We start from the raw sequence: 20,308 nt of genomic DNA, 5'->3' as shown, positions 1-20,308 counted from the left end.
GAGGTATATTATTTTGATTACGTCAAGCATCACACTGGACGACGAGAGAGACATAAAAGTGCATAAGAATTAAACTCATGTCTGTTCCTGGTCTATGCAGCAAACACTGAACTTTCATTCCAAAATGCTGTTCCCTTGTATCAAGTGCCCCTATTCAGATTCCTCTTATCAGGTAGTACTTTTCCACTTTTTCTCACATTTACTTCTTCCCGTCATTGCGAGGAAGGAGAGTGGTATCACCACATTGTCCTCAATACAGTACTGTATCTGAAGGAAGAAAGGGAGCAAGGGAATCCAAAAATCTCAAATTCTTCAGATTGGAACATGTTCACTGTGTCTGCCTCGTGGTTATTATTGAACTTGGTAGGAAGAAATACATTAACAATAATAATTTTAAAACCATTTTTGCAACATACACCAATCACTCATAAAAACAGAACTAGTCATTGTTTCTGTAAAAATATAACAGTCACAGCAGCAGTGATACACCGTCTCTCTTCTGGTCACATGTTCACCTGGTCAACTGATCTGGTGAAGATTATTTCTACCGATCGGTGATCAGTTTGAGATACTTCACTTTGTAAACGCTGAGAAAAATGTTGCATTCACGTCATATGGGAATAACAATCAGTTGACTTCCATGTATCCACACATTCAAACATGATGGGTCTATGGATATTTCTAAAGATCATGCAACTTTTCACATTCAGATGTGTTTTGATTATCTCTAGTAGCAAATCTGTAATGTCATCCACAAACACATATACCTACTAATAACTGCCACTGTCGTGGAATTGTATAAGTTCCAGTTATGTACTGTTGAAACAGGTGCATTATAAATAAAATATAATGTGTGAACACTACAAAATAGTTTGTTTCTTTCCCATATGTCATGAGTGCAATAAAAGAGAGCAGCTCTTCATTTTATAGCCCTTTATTTAACCCTCTTTCACTTTTTGAAAATTGATAATGTAGCTCTAAAAACAGGAAGTTCCAGAAGTCACAAATTTTAAATATGCGCCATAAAATCTTTAATCAAATGTGCTTTACTTTCTTTGAAAACTGTCCCTATCAATTCGATTAGGAGTTGATTAATTAGATAGTGATGCCAGTGGTGTCTTTCAAGAACCTTTTACAGTTACAAATCAGTCCTCAATGTTATGCAGTCACATGACAGTGGAAATAGACTGGCAGTCTTCTGGCTTCCCTTTGGTATAGGAAATGTCTAGATTGGTTTTTGTAAAAGTGTACAAATGTTTCTAGGAAACACAATGATGCTCTGGAGGTAAAATATTCTTATTGGTCAAGTTAACCCCCAATGGGTGGAACAAAAAATCCACAGTTTCTTTTTTTTTTTTGGCTAAGTTGCTAATGTTAGACTGAAACCCAGTGAAACTGACCACAGTAAGAGGTAGCTAATATTAAAAAGCCTATAGTGCTCTTGCTGCCAACTGCAGTATATGTAACCTTGCCTTTCTGCGTTCTCTTACGCTAACTGATCTTCAGCTAAACGTTATAGTTGTAAGTAATTTAGGTAAGCTAATTAGCTAGCATGCTGATGATCTGAAATCATGAGTACTGTGGTCATGAGTGAACCACACAAGCAATCACTGCCATTTATATCTGTGCTATTCAAGTGTTTTTGTTCTGACAGAACTCTGGTTCTTCGCCCATTCTGGGTGACTTAATTTTGCCTCCAGAGCTGCTCTTCACTGGCAAACATTTGCATAAAAACAACATTGTGTGTGGCACAACAATACAAAAAGAGAGTTAAGTGGTAAATGATGACTGTAGACTGTAAGTCATACATCCAGCACCATATCATATGTTTCCTTTTTCCTCTTCCCACACTTATTTATGAGCACAGTATACAAAGTCAACAGGACGACCCAGTAACTGGCATACACGACTGCTCCTATGATCAGAACAATTTTTTCTGATTCGGGAAAGGGTTTTCTAGTCTGCAGGATTATTGTGTAGATAATCCCAATAAAGAGGATGGTGAACCATATTGATATTGGTATCAAACCAATGAAGTTCACAACTATTGTTTTCCTTCCAGAGGTTCCCCATCCAGACTTGTTGATTGTTGCTATTGCAAACATTTTGGCTGGCAACAGGCTTGACATGTACAGTACAGAGTAGAATGACATAAAAACCATTACAATGTTACCTCTGAGACAGCTGGCGAAAGTTGACTTGATCAGTGCCACCGCCTGCACAATAAGTAGAAACAACAGAATATTCCACAGCCTTCCTTGGTAGAAGAGTTGGATTGCAGTGGCGATGAGGAAAAATGGGAAGAAGCCTGTGATCACAGCCTCATAAGTCATCCATAGGTGGTGCTTGTGGAACCACATTGAGTTATATAGCCATTCTCTGAAGTATGACTTACTCCATCGAGTCTGCTGATTGAGCCACCGCAGATATGTGATCGGCGTCTCAGTGAGGCACTTTGATCGTGCTGTGTATTTGGTTGCATAGCCGAGGCTGAGAACTCTGTTTGTGAGATGACGGTCATCCCCAAAACTGCAGTGGGATCCCATGAAGGTCTGATTGTACCAGTCTTCAAGGAACTCATGCAGGAGGGAGTTTCGGTACATTCCTAAAGGCCCGCTGATACACTGCACGCAGCCGAAGTAAGACTGGCAGGCTCGCTCAATGTTGAAAGCCATCCAATATCGTACACTGCTCAGGAAGGAGATCCACGACTCATATTTATTTAGGATCTAGGGACAGATTGATAAGTAAAAAGAAAAAGGATGGGGTTTAACATATTGTGAAACTCAATTGTAAAATTTGCCACTTGTTGTAGTTCTGTAACTCTACCTGTACATCTCCTCCAACACCTCCCACCATAGGGTCTTCTTCTAAAACCTTCACCATCTCCACTGATGATGCTGGGTCCAGCATGGTGTCAGAGTCACACACCTGAGTGAAAACCAGAAGTTAAACAGTGAGATACCTGTGTTTTAAGTCTGAAGTCACAGTCATATAAAAAAGCGCATAGCGTGAAGATAGTATACAAAAAATGTAAACAAAAATATTAGGATTAAAACTTGTTACATGTGAAGCCATCACTGCAAACATAAAGTATACAAGGTGATTAAAACAATTCTTGAGCCCAGTCCCTATTAACATTACACATCTGTTACAAACACAGCCTGCTGATTGTAAAAAGGCATGCACTGGCCTTCCTTTCCCATAATGTTGAAAAGTACTGCATGATTGCTGGCAGTGTTGCCTTCTTCTTTTGAAGTGTTTGTTAAATAAGATATTTCTGGCAGATTGTATCCAGTGGCAAGTGTTTTCCAGCATCATATCAAAGAGTTTTGAAATCCTCTTATCTGTTGTAATGCAAACTCATTAACAATCATTCTAATATTACAGTCGTGAGGGTTCTGTTCGCTTTCACTCATTACTCAACATCTCTTAGTTTAACATTACTAGATAAACTATTTGAACATGGATGGTGCAATGACTATTGGTGTTTTGTACTTTATGACGAATTCATGTTTATATTTACGTGAGGTTTGTACATTGGTTTCAGCTTTTTCTTCTATAGTGTATTAAGTCAACCTGGGAACACTTACTAGTCCTACCCATAACACTTATACATCAGCTACTGCTGTCCTTCTTACACTTCACAACACAATGCACACAGCCACCGTCCATCTAAAAGCAACACAAAAGACTCTTTGTGGAACCCATGATTGGACTGGAGTAGCACTTTCTCTTTATAGCCTACTATTCCCTTTCTTCCTATTCACATTGTGGGAACAAGGCTTTTCTTGTAGGGACCAGATGCTGATCCCCACCATGTAAACCACAAAATTTTATGGTGACAACTTGGTTTAAGGTGAAGGTTATAGTTAGGATAAAGGTAAGGTGAAGTACTTCTATCTCAGTGACTCTCCCTACATGTCATTTAAGCCCCCTGACATGTTGTAGTTGGATGGTTGAGATTAGAGTATTGGTTTGATTTGGGGTTAAACAACCTTTAGGCCTGGCTAGGATCAGGGGGATAAACATTTAAGGTTAGGCATCCAAATAGGGTGGTTAAACTTGGGGACAGGTTAAGGTTAGGGTAAAGAGATGGACACAGGCAAACATATCACTGTAGACCTTATCTGTTATATGAGTGTGTTGATTCTATTTCTGTTTTACATTTCTTTATTAAAAACCATTTAAAATGTGTTCAGTCTTACCTGTACATAGTCCACGCTCCTCCCCAGTGCTTTGAAGGCTGTATACATGACCTCTCTCTTCCCTCCCCACTTCTGCATGATGCACACACACTTGTTATTTAGCACTAGCCTGGAAATGTGCTGAAGGCTCTCAGCATAGCTCTCATCTGTCTCCTCGGGCCCTCTGTTGTGATAGTTACTCCTCCACACATAGGTGGCTGATTTGTCCCATCCCATCACATCTTTAAAAATCTCCATCATGTACAAGTCGTCATCTGCGTTCCCATCGATCACCATGATCACTTTGATCCCTGGGTATGTCAGCCTCTTCACTGACACCAAACATTTCCTCAAGTAGTTTGGGTCCTCTTGGTATGCAGCAATGCACAACGCCAAGGATTTATTTAGTTTGATTGGTGTCTCTAAGGAGCGCCGCATGTTTCGGTGTTCTAGGAGAGCAAAGAGGCTCTGGATAATAAGGTGAATGACAAGTATGGCACCATATAGGCCAAAGGATAGGTGATTGTGGGCAGTGGTGAAGAATTGGTAGCCCATGATGTAGGCCGTGGAGATGCCCACCAGGAGTGACACACCGAACATGGTGGTCCCAAATATCCGCAGGTAGGTGAGGACTCTTTGACACTTCATCTGGAGACAAAAGAACAGAATTTAATGAGTAGAAAGGGAAACCTTAGTGCTACTGTGTTCCATTTTCATTATTAATTAACAAGAGAAAAAATGTACCTCTTGTAATAATCATCCTAACATGTGCAGGTAAAATGCAAAAGAAATTTTTCATGCTCTCATGTTCATACTTTAGGGAGTCATACTTATACTATATTGAACTCATTAACATTAAAACACATTGAGGCCTTATAAGATTTAAAATATAGCAAATGCTCATTCATAGTCTTTGACTTCACTCTTATTTGGTGGACACAATGAGTTGATCACAACAAGGTCAGGTTGTCTTTTTCTTAACAGTCTCCCTCCCCTCTCCTTCCCCCTAATCCTCCCCCAAATCCCCAGCCTAATGTCAGACAGTTGTATCTGATTGTTTCAACTCTGCTTTAGTGTGGGTGGGTGAACATTACAAGATTTCTTGACCTAATTAACCAGCAAGCTGGCTGCCCCTGCCAAGCAGCCAAACTCCAAGCATTCACTCAGGAACATCTGGTCATTTTTTTTCTGCAGTATTCTAAACACAGTTTGGGACATGTTCAGGCAAAAACTCTATTTAGCAAACTTTTATCTAGTTCATAAAATTTTGTGTTTTCAGAAAGGAAACTCTGTGCGACAGTTTTATGAACATGAGGCCTGCTACACAGAATCATCTGCTCAAAATCTTAAAGTTTGTTTTCAGCCCTTGTTATGTTGCTACCGCCATCTGTTTGGCAGGCCAGTGGAGACCCACTCCGCATGGCTCAGCTCAGCTCAATGCAGAGCGGACCACCCTGTGATGTCATCTGTTTATATCTCCGTGGGAAGAAGACAAGAGCTTTTTTGATTTTCAAATGTTGCACGTGTACTTCTTCCCCTCCTTAACTCCCAAAGGAAGAATGACAAGAAAGTCATTCCAAAGATTAAACCAGATACAAAGATATTTTGAAGAAAGGGATGATATGTACATGTTCTCCCTGTGCTTGTGTGGGTTTTCTCCAGGTACTCTGGTTTCCTCCCACAGTCCAAAATCATGTATGTCAGGTTGATTGGTGACTCTAAATTGCCCATAGGAGTGAGTGTGAGTGTGTGAGGTTGTTTGTCTCTATGTGGCCCTGTGATGGACTGGTGACCTGTCCAGGGTGTACCCCTGCCTTTCATCCAAAGAGAGCTGGGATAGGCTCCAGCGGATCCCTGTGACCCTGATTAGGAATAAGCAGGTATAGATGATGGATGGATGGGATGATATGTTATATTGCTTTACACATTATGAACAACATGCTTTTTGTTTGTCATTGAGGTATCTAGGCATCTAGGTGTCCCTAGATTGAAGGTAGTTTGAGCCTTTGACTTTCTGTAAGTCACCATGTGCTTTTTTGATCCATTGTGGGACACTGTTTAATATTTTGTGCTTCATTTTAAATATTTTAAAGCCTTGTCATTGTTTTGTCAAAACTGCAGTGAGAAACCAAGAATAAGAGAGGAAAATAAATAAATATGTAAAAGTAGATTTAAGAGCACAGTCAGGAGAAAGGGTGGCACACACTTACAGATGGCTAGGGAGACTACAGGGGAAAACAAAGCAACAGAGTCACTGAAAGAGAGTCAGAGAAAAATCAGAGTGAGGCTAAGCTAAATCAGAGAAATACACACACCCCTTGGCTCAGACATAATGCCTTGTTCATTTGATTGTTGGCTGAGAAGGCCACAACCACTGCAGCAGGCTTCCTCTGGCACGTGGCAGGGCTCTTAACGTCAGCAGCTCATTTACAAGACCCCAGACACACATGCTACACACACATACACAAATGCACATCTACAACTTAATACACTAGTGAGGGGGGATGTGTCTGTCTGTAAAAAATACAGATGTTAATTGTGTTAAGCTGAGAGTGCATTTCATCCTAGACGTCCTTCAGTATAGGCATGCATGGTTTGGTGTATGGATGCGTGCTTAACGTTGTACAACTAACAGTCTAATCCATAAGATTAAATATTGAAATGCCTTCATGACAGCTCACAGACTGACAGATTCACACCTACTGAGAAGTTTCCAATTCACCTTTTGGACTGTCGGACGAAAACCAGAAAACATGGAGGAAACCACTGCAGACACTGTAAACTCCACACAGTGTTTGTTGTTTTTCCACTGCTTGTTTATTTATGATCTGCTCTGTACTGACATGAAACACTCTGGTAAATAAGTTTGTGGTTAAAGTACAAAACCAAACTGTGAAATTAAATTCAGGTCATGCTCCTCAGACATGAACCCTCTGCTGTTCTCTCATTACAGAGCAGCTTAGCACTGTGCAGTGTGTAGTCCATTTTGTAAATTGTGTGATTCAGTGCAAAGACAGACATTGACACTGTTTGGTTTGCGATTCACCCATATGACTTTTAGGGTGTGTGATCCAGTGCAAAGGTCAGACTAACACACAGCTCAGAAGAATTAACTGCAGACTAAGGTTTAGTCATGATGGTCTCCCTGACCCCCCTAGAGATAAAACCTCTCGTCAGAGGAGCATCTGCACAGCAACAGTCATCGACACATGTGGGTGATGTCACTTTTCAGTAATGTGTACATGTATCTACCCATGTCGATGTATGTGTGTGAGCTTAAGGTATCATTAACACATGTGAATGACTTCAGCCCAGCTTTGTTTTTGTTTTTGAATCTTGGCACTTGTAGGTTATTCTGTCCCTGTGTGTGTGTGTGTGTGTGTGTGTGTGTGTGCGTGTGTCAATCAACAAAGTGTCTCATTCAACTGGATCTCTAAAGAGAGACTCTTTGGCTTCTTCTAAAATAAGTTCTCTGGTGCCCTTAAGCAAGACACTGATCCCTCCAAACATAATTTGTTAGTATACCATCTGTCCAACACATTTTACTATAATCCCTGTTGTCCATTTAAATTACTCTAAGCATTTGTGCATTTATAAGTAAAACCTGTCCAATAAGTAGGGCACAACTATTGACAAGTAAGAATCTGCAACCATGCTACTTTGAGACTTTAAGCTAAATTCTAACATCAGCAAACTAACATGGCCACAATAACAACAGTAGTGTTAAGCAGATGTGATGTTTACATGTTTATCATCTTAGTTGAACAAGGTCACATGCTAAAATTTGATAATTACCACTAAAAGCGTAAATTATTACTGGTACAAAGTGCTGTTCAGACTGGTGGGAATTTCTGCTCTACAAACCAAAGTATTTGATTTCAGTTTTACCCTGATCATGGCCTGGGATGAGAAGACAGTGAATTACTATCCACAAACTTTAGGGAACATCAGTGTGTGTTTTGGAACAATACAGCCAGTAAATTAAGAAATAAAATTACTGGGTTAAAGAAAGTTTTATGTTGTTGTGGTGCTAAAGCAAAAGCCACCAAATTCAAAAAAGCATTACTATCCTAAATAGGAACAATCATTGTCTCTGAAATGGGTAGACTTCCAGTTAGCAATAATTGCTTTTACAAATGAGGTTGTTTTTTCATGCCAATTATCTGAATATAATGCATCTCTTTCAGCCAGTTAGAATACATCATTCCTCGTGGGTGTGACTAACAGATTTCAGAATAAGAATAAATCTTTATTGTCCACCGGGGTGGGAAACTATATTTGCCTCACCAACACAAAACATATAGTACAGCAATACAGATAAAATCATGTGACAGGTGACAAAGCTGATGACTGGTGGCTGCGACACAACCCACATTTCCTGCCCACCGCAATATCTATTCTGTCTACATAGATTTATATATGATGGGGTGTTTAAAATTTGAAAAAAAGTTTAACTATATTTAATTAGAGTCTTAGCTTAAGCATATTAGCGTTCCTGCTGCATGGAGAACCAAATGAGACATCTCTGTGACTATTGGTCCATAAGTATAATATGTGATATTGCAAAGCCAGGAGAATCACCAGCCACTATAAGACACTATATATATATATAAGACACTTGTCACATGTATACTGATTGTGCCTTGTGTGGGTTAATGTGAATCTCACTGTTGATGCTGAATGTTGGCCATGTGTATATTTGTGTGTGTGTGTGTGTGTGTGTGTGTGTGTGTGTGTGTGTGTGTGTGTGTGTGTGTGTGTGTGCATGTGCATGCGTGCGTGCGTGTGTGTGTGCAAACAAAAACTACTAAGTATTGTATGCACAGTGTGTTTATTTGGCCAGTGAGTATACTTGCCCACAAGAGGAGGCTTGTGTGTGTGAGTGCATGTGTACTGCAGAGAGGAAGAGATGGTTTGAAGGAACTCAGGAGAGCAGTCGGATCCCTGTCATCAGGGGTCCAGTTCCAAGGACTGTGAAGAAACATAAAATATAACAAGCCTCGCCAGACCGTGTGTGTGCATGTCTTCATACAGTTGACGTGTGTGTGTATGTGTGTGTGCGTGTGTGTGATTACTCTATGCATACACAAGCAGTATAAATCTGAAACAGAGCCAGAAAAGACACCTTTCTTTTCTGTGCTGAGCTGAGATAACATAACGTGTACATCTTTATCTTATTGTGACTCAGCAGTCACTCGCCTTAAGTGTAACGTTCACAAATCGGCGGCTCTGGCTGGATGAGTATTCACAAATCAAACTTTAATGTTGCTCTAAAGAGCAGCCAGCTCACAACTGTAACTGCTGTACTTTGGGCATAAATACAGTACATGACTGAGAAAGGGTTATAATTCTGACTCTGATCTATAGCTGAAAGTGTCATTACCTCTATCAATCTGCAACACGTACGGGCTAATAAAACTATAATAATTTTTTTCTTTTGCTAAAAGTCTCTTGATCCTTTGAAGAAATATCGAAGAAATATTGTGTTATCAACAAGACGGTACCTGCAGAGGTAATACACACCTTTGAAATCTCATGATGTTCTGGGAAACTGGCTGCAAAAAGAGATGCATAAGCTCAAGTCCAAATAATCAATGCACAGAGTGAAAATTTGCATTAGCCTTTAGGTGTGCACATTCATCTTAGGTGTGTGTGTGTGTGTGTGTGTGTGTGTGTGTGTTCCATGTTCCTAAGCAGATGATAAGCAGAGGAGAAGGAGCGGCTGGGAAAAACTTGAGCGTTGGCTGCTGTCTTAGACATTCTGGATACACTCAAGGCTGGCTCATTAGTTTCCACTTCCTTTCCTGCTGCTTTTTATGTCAAGTCTATTGAATTCATGATATATGCTTACAGTACATGAAAACTATTAAGTCTGAATGAAATGAATGGTCAGATGAGCTTTCAAAGGCACTGCTAGGTAGTCTCTGCCTCTCCTTAATCCTCCTCTTCCCCCTCCCACCTGTAAACCCCAGTGTGATCACAGGGTGCTGTTTTGGGAACGTTGTCATGAACTCCTCTTTACATGATTAGAATCGGGTGGACAGGGCTGCATCTGGCAACATTACAAGGGAGTTGACTTTTACATTCCTGTTTATCTCCACCCTCAGCTCTCTTTATTTCTTCACCTTCTGCATGCTATTAGAATCAGGTGTGCTAAGGCTCTAACCGGCAACAGAGCAAATGTTTCAACATCCTTGAAGAGTGTTTTGTATTATAATACACCGGCTTCTTCATATATGCATCATTTTTTTTCATTTTAAACAACAGTATTGTTTATTGTCTTAGTTTGATTCAATTTAAAAGCTCATAATTTAATAAAACACTGCGGTAAATCCATTTTCATTTTTGAAGCCAGGCTGTGCTGTGGAATATTTTGGCATGTTTGTCCCTTTGACTCATCTCTCTGGATTTCGTTTTCTGTGAATGAGTAGAGGGAAGTGAAACCGTACTATACTTGGTGTGTAGGACAAAGATGCAGAAAGAGTGAGTAGGATAGGGGTGGAGGATGAGGATGAGGTAAGAAAAAAAAGAGGGTGGGCTGGAAGCAAATGGGATAGTGAAAGAAGGACAGAAGGAGGGATGGCAGACACCAAAGAGGGAGGGGGAGAAAGACTAGAGGCGCGGTGGTGGACTTGGCTCAGTTTACTGCCAGCTGAGGCATTGGAGTTACGCCACTGTGACAGGCTCTAAGATTTTCAGCCAAATTACAGCTGCAGCACAGTGAAGCGTGCCTTCATATTCCTCTGTCTTAATATTTGTCTGCTTTTCCTTCCTATGCAGCATTTACAAGTAAAAGTGTCATTTTTAACCCTTCACGGTTGTATGAAAAAAAGCTTCTGTTTGGTTTCTGAAAGCCCTGAGGTCTCTGTCACAGAAGACTTTAGAATATTTCTGTTTTAATGAACCCAGACTGTCTTTCTCTATCATCCACTGATCCAACATGTTCCTTATTTGGCATTGGACTGTTATCAAAAGTGTTCTAAAATAACAGCCTTTCTGCCTCCTCTATTCATAGCACTGCATTATCACATCTAATTGGATAAGAGATAACAGGGAGTCACTATCAGCCTGAATGATGAAGTTATTAAGGAAGAAAAGAACAACATGACTGTGATTCCAACGTTTGTACCTTGTGTCATTAGAGATTTACCACAGTGTATACTGTAAGGAATATCATTAGTATTGCACAAATAGGAGCCAACTTAATCTGCTACTAAAGCACAGCTCACTTTATGCAGCTCCTGGGTTGCTTTATGGTATAGTGCAACTCCTGGAACGACACATTAGCACTGGCATCATTCTTCTCTGTGAGATTCTGTATGACTCAGTATGAGGTAGTGGCAATCTAACTCTAATTCTCATTGACATCCAAATTTTCACTTTTACTGGCTGGTTGCAGAGCTGCTTCACTGCTACTTTACCAAGGGAAGATGGAAAAAACTGAAGCATTGATGCAAAATAAATGAGGTAGGTGGTGGTGTTTTGTGTCTGGGAGGGACTGCATGTATATACTCTCTCCTAAGTTCAGTAGTTAGAACCTTGCCGGCCCCAGGGCCCTGTGCACTGAAGGACCCCTGCTGTGAACGGTAATTGCACGTGAGACTTGGAATGCTTTCCTGTCTTAAAACTACTCTGTTTGCTCTGTGGACAAACATCCTGTCATACTGAAGAGTCTGCAGTAAAACTGTAGAAGGATTGCCAAAAAACGTTTCTTCTTTGACTTTGTTTTTGTTTGCTTATCTGCATGATACAGTCACTTTAATGAAATGAACATAATGCTCCACATACGAATTAGGGCTGTGTTGTAGAGCTTTATAGTCTACTAACAGACACCAGAAGATGGACTGCTTTCCTTACAGTACACTGAGGCCCACACTCAGCACACAATCTCCCTGCAGGGCTCAGGTTAGGGACAGTAGGTGTATGTTTCTAGTAGTTTGTGCATAGACAGAAGGTCTGTGCAAAGAACATATGGTCTGCATCAGTCATTGGGCATCTATGTATGTACATCAAACTAATACGAACTGAGGTGCAGGATTAGGGAATGTGTTTGGATCTGGATTTGGGTTTGGATCGGCTCTATTGCTAACTAACATGAAAAAAGTGGGATTCTGCTAATACATCTGACATCACTGACATGTCACTGACATTGGACTACACATGTCATCACTCCTTACAGGTGGACTTCAACAAAATGTATCATGAAAATAAGTAGGCAGGTGAATAGAGAGTAGGTTCCTTAAGTAGGATACCAACTCTGCTGTGCATCATAGATACATGTCTGTGAGATGCTTAGACAGCCATCTCACAGATGGGCACTGGTGTGGTTTTACATGAGGCAGCAGTGGTATCTGCAGAGTAGCTGGAAGGAAGAAGAGAGCAGGGGACAGATGTTCATTTGCATTTGTATAATGTGCGTGGTGGATGTGTGAAAAAGTTAGAATGCCAAAAGTGAGTGCAGTGTGTCTTTTTGGCAGGTGCCATAAGCTTTGCGTTTTGTCTGGGTCTGGTCACTACCCAGACACTCGGGGAACATAATTAATAACAATTACTAAATTAAAATCTATAATTCAGCGTTGACATGTGCGCAAACGGCGGTCTTTCACTTTAGGCATCAAATTACGCGCTCCTACTACAAAGCACACCGGACGTGTCCAAATCCAGCTTTCCCATTGGCTCACACATCTCAAAGAATGACCTGCTGTTTTGGACGTCATCAGTCGGTATTATTATCAGGCTATAACAACCGGCTGTGCCCAGAATGAATGTAGTTTTATATCATCAAAAGTTCAGTGTAGACAAATGTTTCACACATTACCAGGGATGGCACAGCTGGATCGAGGATGCTCGTGATATTTAGAGCCGATTAAACATGCACAACACATATTTTCTGAGTTGTTATGGCACAACCTGTTATTTTAAACACAGTAGCTAAGACCTGTGAAGGACAAATAAGCTGTTTCATTACCATTTAAAACCCTCCATAGCGGGTATCTGCGCTTTACGCTGCTCTCTCCTTCAGACACGTGGAGAGGAAACAAACCCTTCTCCATAGAGAGCGGGCATCCCCCTCAACTTTATAGAGCGTAGTTATTGATTATGATTTAAAATGATGAAAGAAACATCATATGCCACATTGCATGTATTGAAATAAACCTTTGGAGCAACAACATGACCGTACTTAGAATTTAAATGCGTCTAATTAGCTTCCAGACTGCCTCTTGGTAAGAATGAATGGCTTCTGACCAAACATTTGTCACTGTCTGTGCGCATTCTGCAGAGCCCCCCACACCAAATGATCCCTGGCCGCTTACCTTGGAGCTGCTCTTGTCCTCTGGTTCGTCCTTGAGTAAGGATGCGGTCAACTCCGGTGGCTCTGGTGCCGCTTCACAGGGAGAAAAAGTCTTGATACACTTTCAAAGGACACTTGTTGAGCAGTGAGTCTCATGAATCCGCTACAACTGATCCTCATTAAAAAAAAAAAAGAATTTGAGAATCGTTCCTGAAAGATAATCACGGCTGCTTGTGTTTAGTTTTTAACAGTCTGTCTGCAGTCCTTAATTACGCACCGCATGTATCTTAGGTGTACAAACACAAACATCATGTCAGTCAACTTTGGCATTATTCATATAAAAAAAGTATAAATAAAAAACAGACTGTGTAGAAATGATAAATATTCTCCTCCATCAACTTCTCAGACCTTCATTCATATTTTAAAAGTTTTTAAAGGCTAAAAAAGGCATCAGCTTTGGCAGCGTCAGTCACATTTAGACGAAAAAAAAGTTTCCAGCAATGACTCTGATAATGAGTCGGTATTTTTTGCTCTCTTGAGGGACTTGTAGGTAAAGATTTCTATAGTTTCCCAAAGCATCCAGGTTACACAGGGCGCAGAGAAGTGGCCAAAAGTCTCTGCCGCTGTTTCAGCTGTCTAATTCCATCCAGATGGCAGAGTGTGTGTGAATGTGTGTGTCCGTGTGGAGCCCCCTTTTCTGGCTGCTGTGGCTCCCAAACCCCTTTTACCGGGCTACAACAGATTGGCGTGTTGTTTTAATAAGAGGGGAGGTTTGGGGGGTATAAGGAGGAGCAAAGGAGAGGGGATGCGAGAGAGGGAGGGACAGGGAGTCACTCATCCAAAGTCATTCAAACTCAAACTGAGGCAGCGACACAGAGAGAGAGAGAGAGAGAGAGAGAGAGAGAGAGAGTCATTTACATTGGCTGTCCATGCCCCCATGCCTGAGAAGCAGATAAGGACTGTGACATGTTCCTGAGAGACAATAAAGACTATGAGCTTTTATCTTTTTTTAATTAATTTATACACATGGTGTAAAAACTGGCACATCTCAAAGTTCAGCACTGAGGTTTAATTGAGCCTGTGAATGTTTGGAATAACATTGAATATAACGCTATGATCGTCTTAAGTCTGACACTTAAAGAAAAGCTGGTGGCAGAGCAAGAATCCACAGTCATGTGTAGTAGAAAGGCTCATAATCGCGGTGTAAACTGGAGTCTGGATGTTGAGGAATCTCAGTCATTTCATTGATTCATCAGAGTGCAGTTCGCACCCATGACCAGCAGGTAGTGCTGTGTAACGTAGAAACCAGAGTCAGGGCTGTGAAACGCACAGTAGCGGCGCTGGAAGAACATATAAAGGGAATATCCACCCAAAATCAAAATTTCTGTTACTTCTAAGACCATGAGTTACAAAGTGGTTGCCATCATCTGAGAAGGACCGAAGAAGGATCTGAGAACTATGTACATAAATGCAACATCACAAGTCCATCTAATATTACCTGTCACGCATATATCAGAATATTTTAAAGCTCTAATCCTGATCAGTTTCATCTAATCAGACTGTTTATTATAGTTTCCTCCTCAGAGCTCAGTCAGAATATTTGTATTCTGTGACTGCTTCACTGTTGTTAAGTTGACTTTTCATTTCAGAGTATAAGCCACACAAAGTAGTCTGGAAACGAGTGAAATATCAGACAGGCCTGAAATAAAATCTGCAGATTAATAAATAAGGTGCTGTTTATTGTTCAGCATATATCTGCCTTCACTGAACCCTGAGTTAATCACACAAACTTAACGTGTTGGGAAGAAAAGGAAGTGGTAAAACAGCATCCTGCTAAATATTCTCCTGCCGCTTATCCAGTGAAACCTGCCCGTTGTGTGAACTGGAGTCACTGGGAGCTCTGGTCCTCCAGCTGCTCCTGGTGTCTGCGCAGTCTCAGCTGCTGCGACACGCACATCTATGTCAAGCGTTTGGATGGTTTTCTGATTTTCTGACTTGAGCCAAACATTTACATTTTTCTTTCAACGCGTTAATCCTGTAAAACTATAGTCAGCAACCGTCCACAGCCTCAGTGTTTGACATTAATAACGATAAGAGTGTATGAGTAGCAGGGGAGCGGGCGGGGCCGTGCAGGGAAGCAGACGTGAGGGAGATCACGGCCACACAGACGCACTTTGGGTCGTGACACAGAGTGGTCTCTCTCCACCTACTCTGAGTTCTGTTTTTGTTTTTGTTTTCTCTTCAGTCTGAGTCAGTTTGAGGAGTAGGAAACCCCTCGGTTATCCTGATGGCCGCTACACCACTGGAAACAACGCATGTGGTCAGTGTGTCACTTTAATGAACTAATGATCAGGGTTTCTGAACATACAGCCACAGCAACCAGGCTTATTTTCTGTAGTGGCCTATTGCTTCATGGGATTCAGTGACCTGAGGTTTGAGCATGTTGTATGTTGCGCTGACTGATACAAATCTATTGGTTTGGCTTGATAATATCGACATTAAACCAAAGGCTCATAATGTGTCATATTTCATACTAACCCTTACACGTTTTCCAAATATCTAAACTCACATGATAAACATCCTTTTTGTAAAACATCATTTTCAGAATGTGAGCGTTTATGACCCAAAGTGATGAACAGAAACTGGGCCTGTGGTAGGAAACCCCTCGGGACCTGCACTGTTTATGTATGGTGCAGTAAAAACACTGATTCTAAGCCAGTGGGTCTATACTTCACTGTACTAGTAGACACAGCAACATTATTGTCGCATGGCCCATATATTGTTTGAGGACAAATGAGTCCCCTCGTTTTCCATTTTTTATATTTGTACAAGCTCATTTACTAAAGTATTTATTTAGAGAAGGAAATGCACAATCACTTGCAGGCCTAAAGGCTTCCTGGAAGTGAGCACAGTATAGAACAGAGATGCAACTGACATCATGGGAAATGTTGAACATGAGGGCCTCACGTTACCACCATGAGCTACTGAAAAGAAGATTTAAAATTCAGAGGCTGCTTAACAATACCATAGTTGTTACCCTGATTTTTATGTTTTGTGTTTTGTTCTGTTTCTGTCAAAGTAACAGCAGTAGTTTTATTTCTACATGGAGAAGCCTAAGCTACATTTCAGTGTTTTGAGTGTTACTTCTTGAGATAGATCATTTATGATATTTCTTTTTCTGCTTTTATGAGTATTATCAGGACTTTTTATTCAGAAAACAGCAAGGGCTGATGGGAGCAAACATAAAGTCGGAGCATGCTTTGTGTGCTGTGTGTTCCATGTTGCTGTCAATGGCAAATTGTAACAGTATGCATTGTACACTGTAGGACAAGAATTAAAAATACATTCCTCATGAAGTCAGTAGACAGCACCACACACCCATGGCATAGTCAGAAAGTCCATATGGAAATATGGAAAAACTTCTATATGTTTGATGTCTCCTGCTGTGAGACTCAACAGGCAGGAAACAGCAGCAGAGCACTGGGGAATATATTGAGCAATTATTCTTGGAGGTATAGTTCGCTGTGGGCCTATGTTCACAGACCCTGTCACACTGTCAGTCTAAGGTTTGTTTTACTTTTGCCTTGTCCAGCATAGCAGCCTGAGATTGAACACAAATCTCTCACACTGACACGGCCGCCCCTCAGCCAATGTGCAGCTTAAACACAGTGTGGCCGATTCAAATCCCTGGATCAGCTGAGAAAACTGTCAGACGAGACAGGATGCTCTACTGGAGTGAACTGCTGTCGTGCCGCTCCACAAGTTCAGGTTGTAGAAAATAAGATGAAAAACACTGACCACCTTTGCCTTCCAGTGTGAGATGAAAGGTTGCAGGTGTGCAGTGGTGTTGAAAGCACTGTAGCCAAATGTCCAAATGTTTCTTACTTTAAATGGGGTGTGGGGTTGTCTGTACTGCTTTACTCATCGTGCAATGATCACTTTGAAGTTCAGGTCTTAGGTGACATCTCTCGTCACTGCTTTGGTGTGAAGAAACCAACAGACTACAATAGTAATGGAGAAACCTGTTACTTTTAGAAGTACATTTAACCATTTCCCCTAAGAGCTAATTCTTTCAACCAGATCTTTACTTTCAGCTATTATTACACTGTTTATTTAGCTGCTTGAACTACTTTCTTTACCTTTAGCCATCTATTATTTTTAAATAGCTACACTCTCAACTGCAAAAATGGATTGGATTGTGTCAATATGGGAATAATGGTTTTTAACCAAAATGTAATTTGTATATTGTCATACCAGTAGAGCACTGAAGTAGTCCCTGGAGTACAAGATGTCTACCCCTGAGAATTTCCTTCTCTTGTTTCCTTTTACCTTTGTTGTATTTGTAGGAAAGTCAGAGATTGTTATTGGAAAGCCTCTAACACATCATCACAACATCATTTATCTCACATTTTTCTTAAATGTTCCTGTTTTTACAACAGAAAGAGTCTAAATGCAATACGAACAGAGTTATGTTTATGCACCAGATTTGGTTTTGCTTGTTGCACAGTTTCACAATGTGTTTGTTATATGAACCTAACGTATTACACCATTGGATTTATTGTAGAATTTTTTGGTTTTAAAAGTGTACTTTATATAATTAGGCCTAGAGTGGGCCAGACACTTAAAGACATAAGTCTAAGAACTTAAAGAAATGGAAAGCTTGACTGAATGTTGAGTGTGTGGGTGATATAAATCAGAGCTCAGCATAGTTTAACCACAGTCACAAATCAGCTGCATCTCAAGGCGTGGGCTTAGGGCGTGAAGTGCAGTTTCTAGATGGCTCAATTAGAAAGCCACCAAACACACTGGGTCTCGACATCTGCACTTGTGGCTGGTGAAACACACACAACCGAAATGGATTGAGTTGGGTGTGACAAGTAGAAATATCCAACACACACACACGGAGCAGGCTACAATGTTAGGTTCCCTTTCTCTTCCCTGGCTGACATAAAGAGTGTTACTCCAAAAGTTTACGTCCAATTGGTACCATGTGTCTCTGCTCTTAAATACTTCAGTCTACAATTTCCTCATGTCTCTCTGGAGGGCTATATGTTAAACTCTGATTTCCCCAAATTTAGGAAAATGAGGGAAATCTTCTTTGCCCTCCACCCCAAAAATGCAATCAGTCATCAGGAAGGAATACTATCTCGGGAGGGCAGAAGTCAAGTCAAGTCATTGTCTCATTATAAAGCAGTAAATTTTGCATGTTATTTTACATCCAACACACCCAGGAAACCATGTTCAGCAGAAAGACCAGTAGAATAATGTAAATATTAATGATATTACTGGGCTACACTTTGGTTGGAGAAAAGTTTAATCCTTTAAAACCAAACGATGCTGTCTATTAAGGATATGTTCAAACTGTAGCTGGAATTGATGTAAATCAGTGTTGATGTGAGGTAAACATTGACCTGGGACATGGTGAAATTTAGAAACATAATTTATGATCTGGTGTCATAAATTCAAACTCATCTCACATATTTGGGATCATTATTACATATTTTGAATAGAAAATTGAATAGGCAGTGCTTGTTGGCCAGGAAACCCATTAATGTCTTGGTTGCACAACAAAAAATTATGCAATAGTGTAAAAGGAGCCTTTGCATGTAACTATGCACAACATGATCAATGATGTTTACCTCCTCAAAAATATAAGGAAATGGTGAGATGGTAGCTATCGAACAGCTGGTCGGTCTAGCTACAAGTTCAAAGCCAAGGTATCTATGGCAAGACTCAGAAAGTAGACAAGAGACTCACAGGGGAGACAAAAAATAGACAAAACAAGACCAAACATAAAAAATGTATCATGCAGAGACAAATGTAAAGCAAGCTGATACATTTGGAGTCAGGTTTGAAACAGAAAATAAATCCATAAATGTATAAATTAATAAAAGTATAAATTAAAGACAAACACAGTAAACACTTTCATGTTGATGCTTGTGCTTGTTTTGCAGTCTTTATGTTCAAATACCTTCTATAACCTCTATGTCACTATTAGCTCCCTGGACCTGAGCATCATTGTTGAGCAGAAATAGATGAGCTGAACTTCAATTATATTTATATTAAGAAATGCTGTAAATACAGAAGGGCAAAGACACCTTCTGCAGCCCTCAGTGCTCTTGATCAGGCAGTGATGCACACACACTTTAATCTCTTCCTCTGTCACTTTAGGTGGTGCAGTGCTCGTAATGGGTAGAAGTAACCTTTTGATCCCCAAGAGGAAAGCGTCTTCTTCTTCCTCCTCCTCCCTTTTTCCTCTGGATGCAGGATCAGACTTTCCACTGATCCCACGATGACCTGCAGAGCTGCTATCATCCCTGGATGGAACCTACAGTTAGAAACACACAAACATCAACTTGGCCACAGCATTACAGTTTCACAGAAAGGAAGTGAGGGTGAAGAGAGATGACTTGTTATTGAGGGAAAAAAAGAGCAGAAGCAATCAGGTTCTTGTGTTGATTTGCTTCAGTCGAGTGTGCGTGCTCAGTATGGTGTTGTGGTAGGACAGGAGATAGTAGGCAATACCACAAGTAGCCTGAGAGGTGAAAACAACAAAGAAAGAGGTCCTGAACAGGGACACACCATCCATCTTGTTGCAGTATCGTCACCATAGCTATTGTTAAAACCAGACCACCATGCAGGATTAAAAGACGCTCAAAACATTTTCCTCTGCTTCTCTCATTTTTCCTTTTGTCTTTTTCTTTATCTATGCCTCTTTCGTTTTTTGATATTTCCCTCTGTCCTTTTTCCCCATAATGTTTTTATATCTGACCAACCTCACCCACTCTCCTCTCCTATAGTGGCCCCTGTCCCCCCCAGTCTCACGTCT

At 40.6% G+C, this 20,308-nt stretch overlaps 1 protein-coding gene across 1 annotated transcript; it reads right to left on the bottom strand.

Annotated features, from left to right (window-relative positions):
- Nucleotides 1–1,368: 1,368 nt before the first annotated feature.
- On the bottom strand, nt 1,369–14,193 carry has2 (hyaluronan synthase 2). Its single transcript, XM_026294474.1, has 4 exons — nt 13,502–14,193; nt 4,209–4,835; nt 2,830–2,931; nt 1,369–2,729 (listed from the first exon to the last, which is right to left on the bottom strand). The coding sequence occupies exons 2-4, from the start codon at nt 4,833–4,835 to the stop codon at nt 1,803–1,805; spliced, it is 1,656 nt and encodes a 551-aa protein (XP_026150259.1). The 5' UTR covers nt 13,502–14,193; the 3' UTR covers nt 1,369–1,802.
- Nucleotides 14,194–20,308: the final 6,115 nt, after the last annotated feature.

This window comes from Mastacembelus armatus, chromosome 16 (genome assembly GCF_900324485.2).
Source record: "Mastacembelus armatus chromosome 16, fMasArm1.2, whole genome shotgun sequence".
In the NCBI taxonomy this organism is placed as follows: Eukaryota; Metazoa; Chordata; class Actinopteri; order Synbranchiformes; family Mastacembelidae; genus Mastacembelus; species Mastacembelus armatus.
This window is presented reverse-complemented; position numbering and strand designations above follow the sequence as displayed.

Bases quoted from the DNA above. Each gene is read 5' to 3' on its own strand.
- has2 (XM_026294474.1), bottom strand. From the start codon at position 4,835: ATGAAGTGTCAAAGAGTCCTCACCTACCTGCGGATATTTGGGACCACC. The intron at 2,932-4,208 runs GTAAGACTGAAC...GTTTTCACTCAG, and splicing joins GGAGCGTGGACTATGTACAG to GTGTGTGACTCTGACACCAT. The intron at 2,730-2,829 runs GTAGAGTTACAG...ATCTGTCCCTAG, and splicing joins GTGTTGGAGGAGATGTACAG to ATCCTAAATAAATATGAGTC.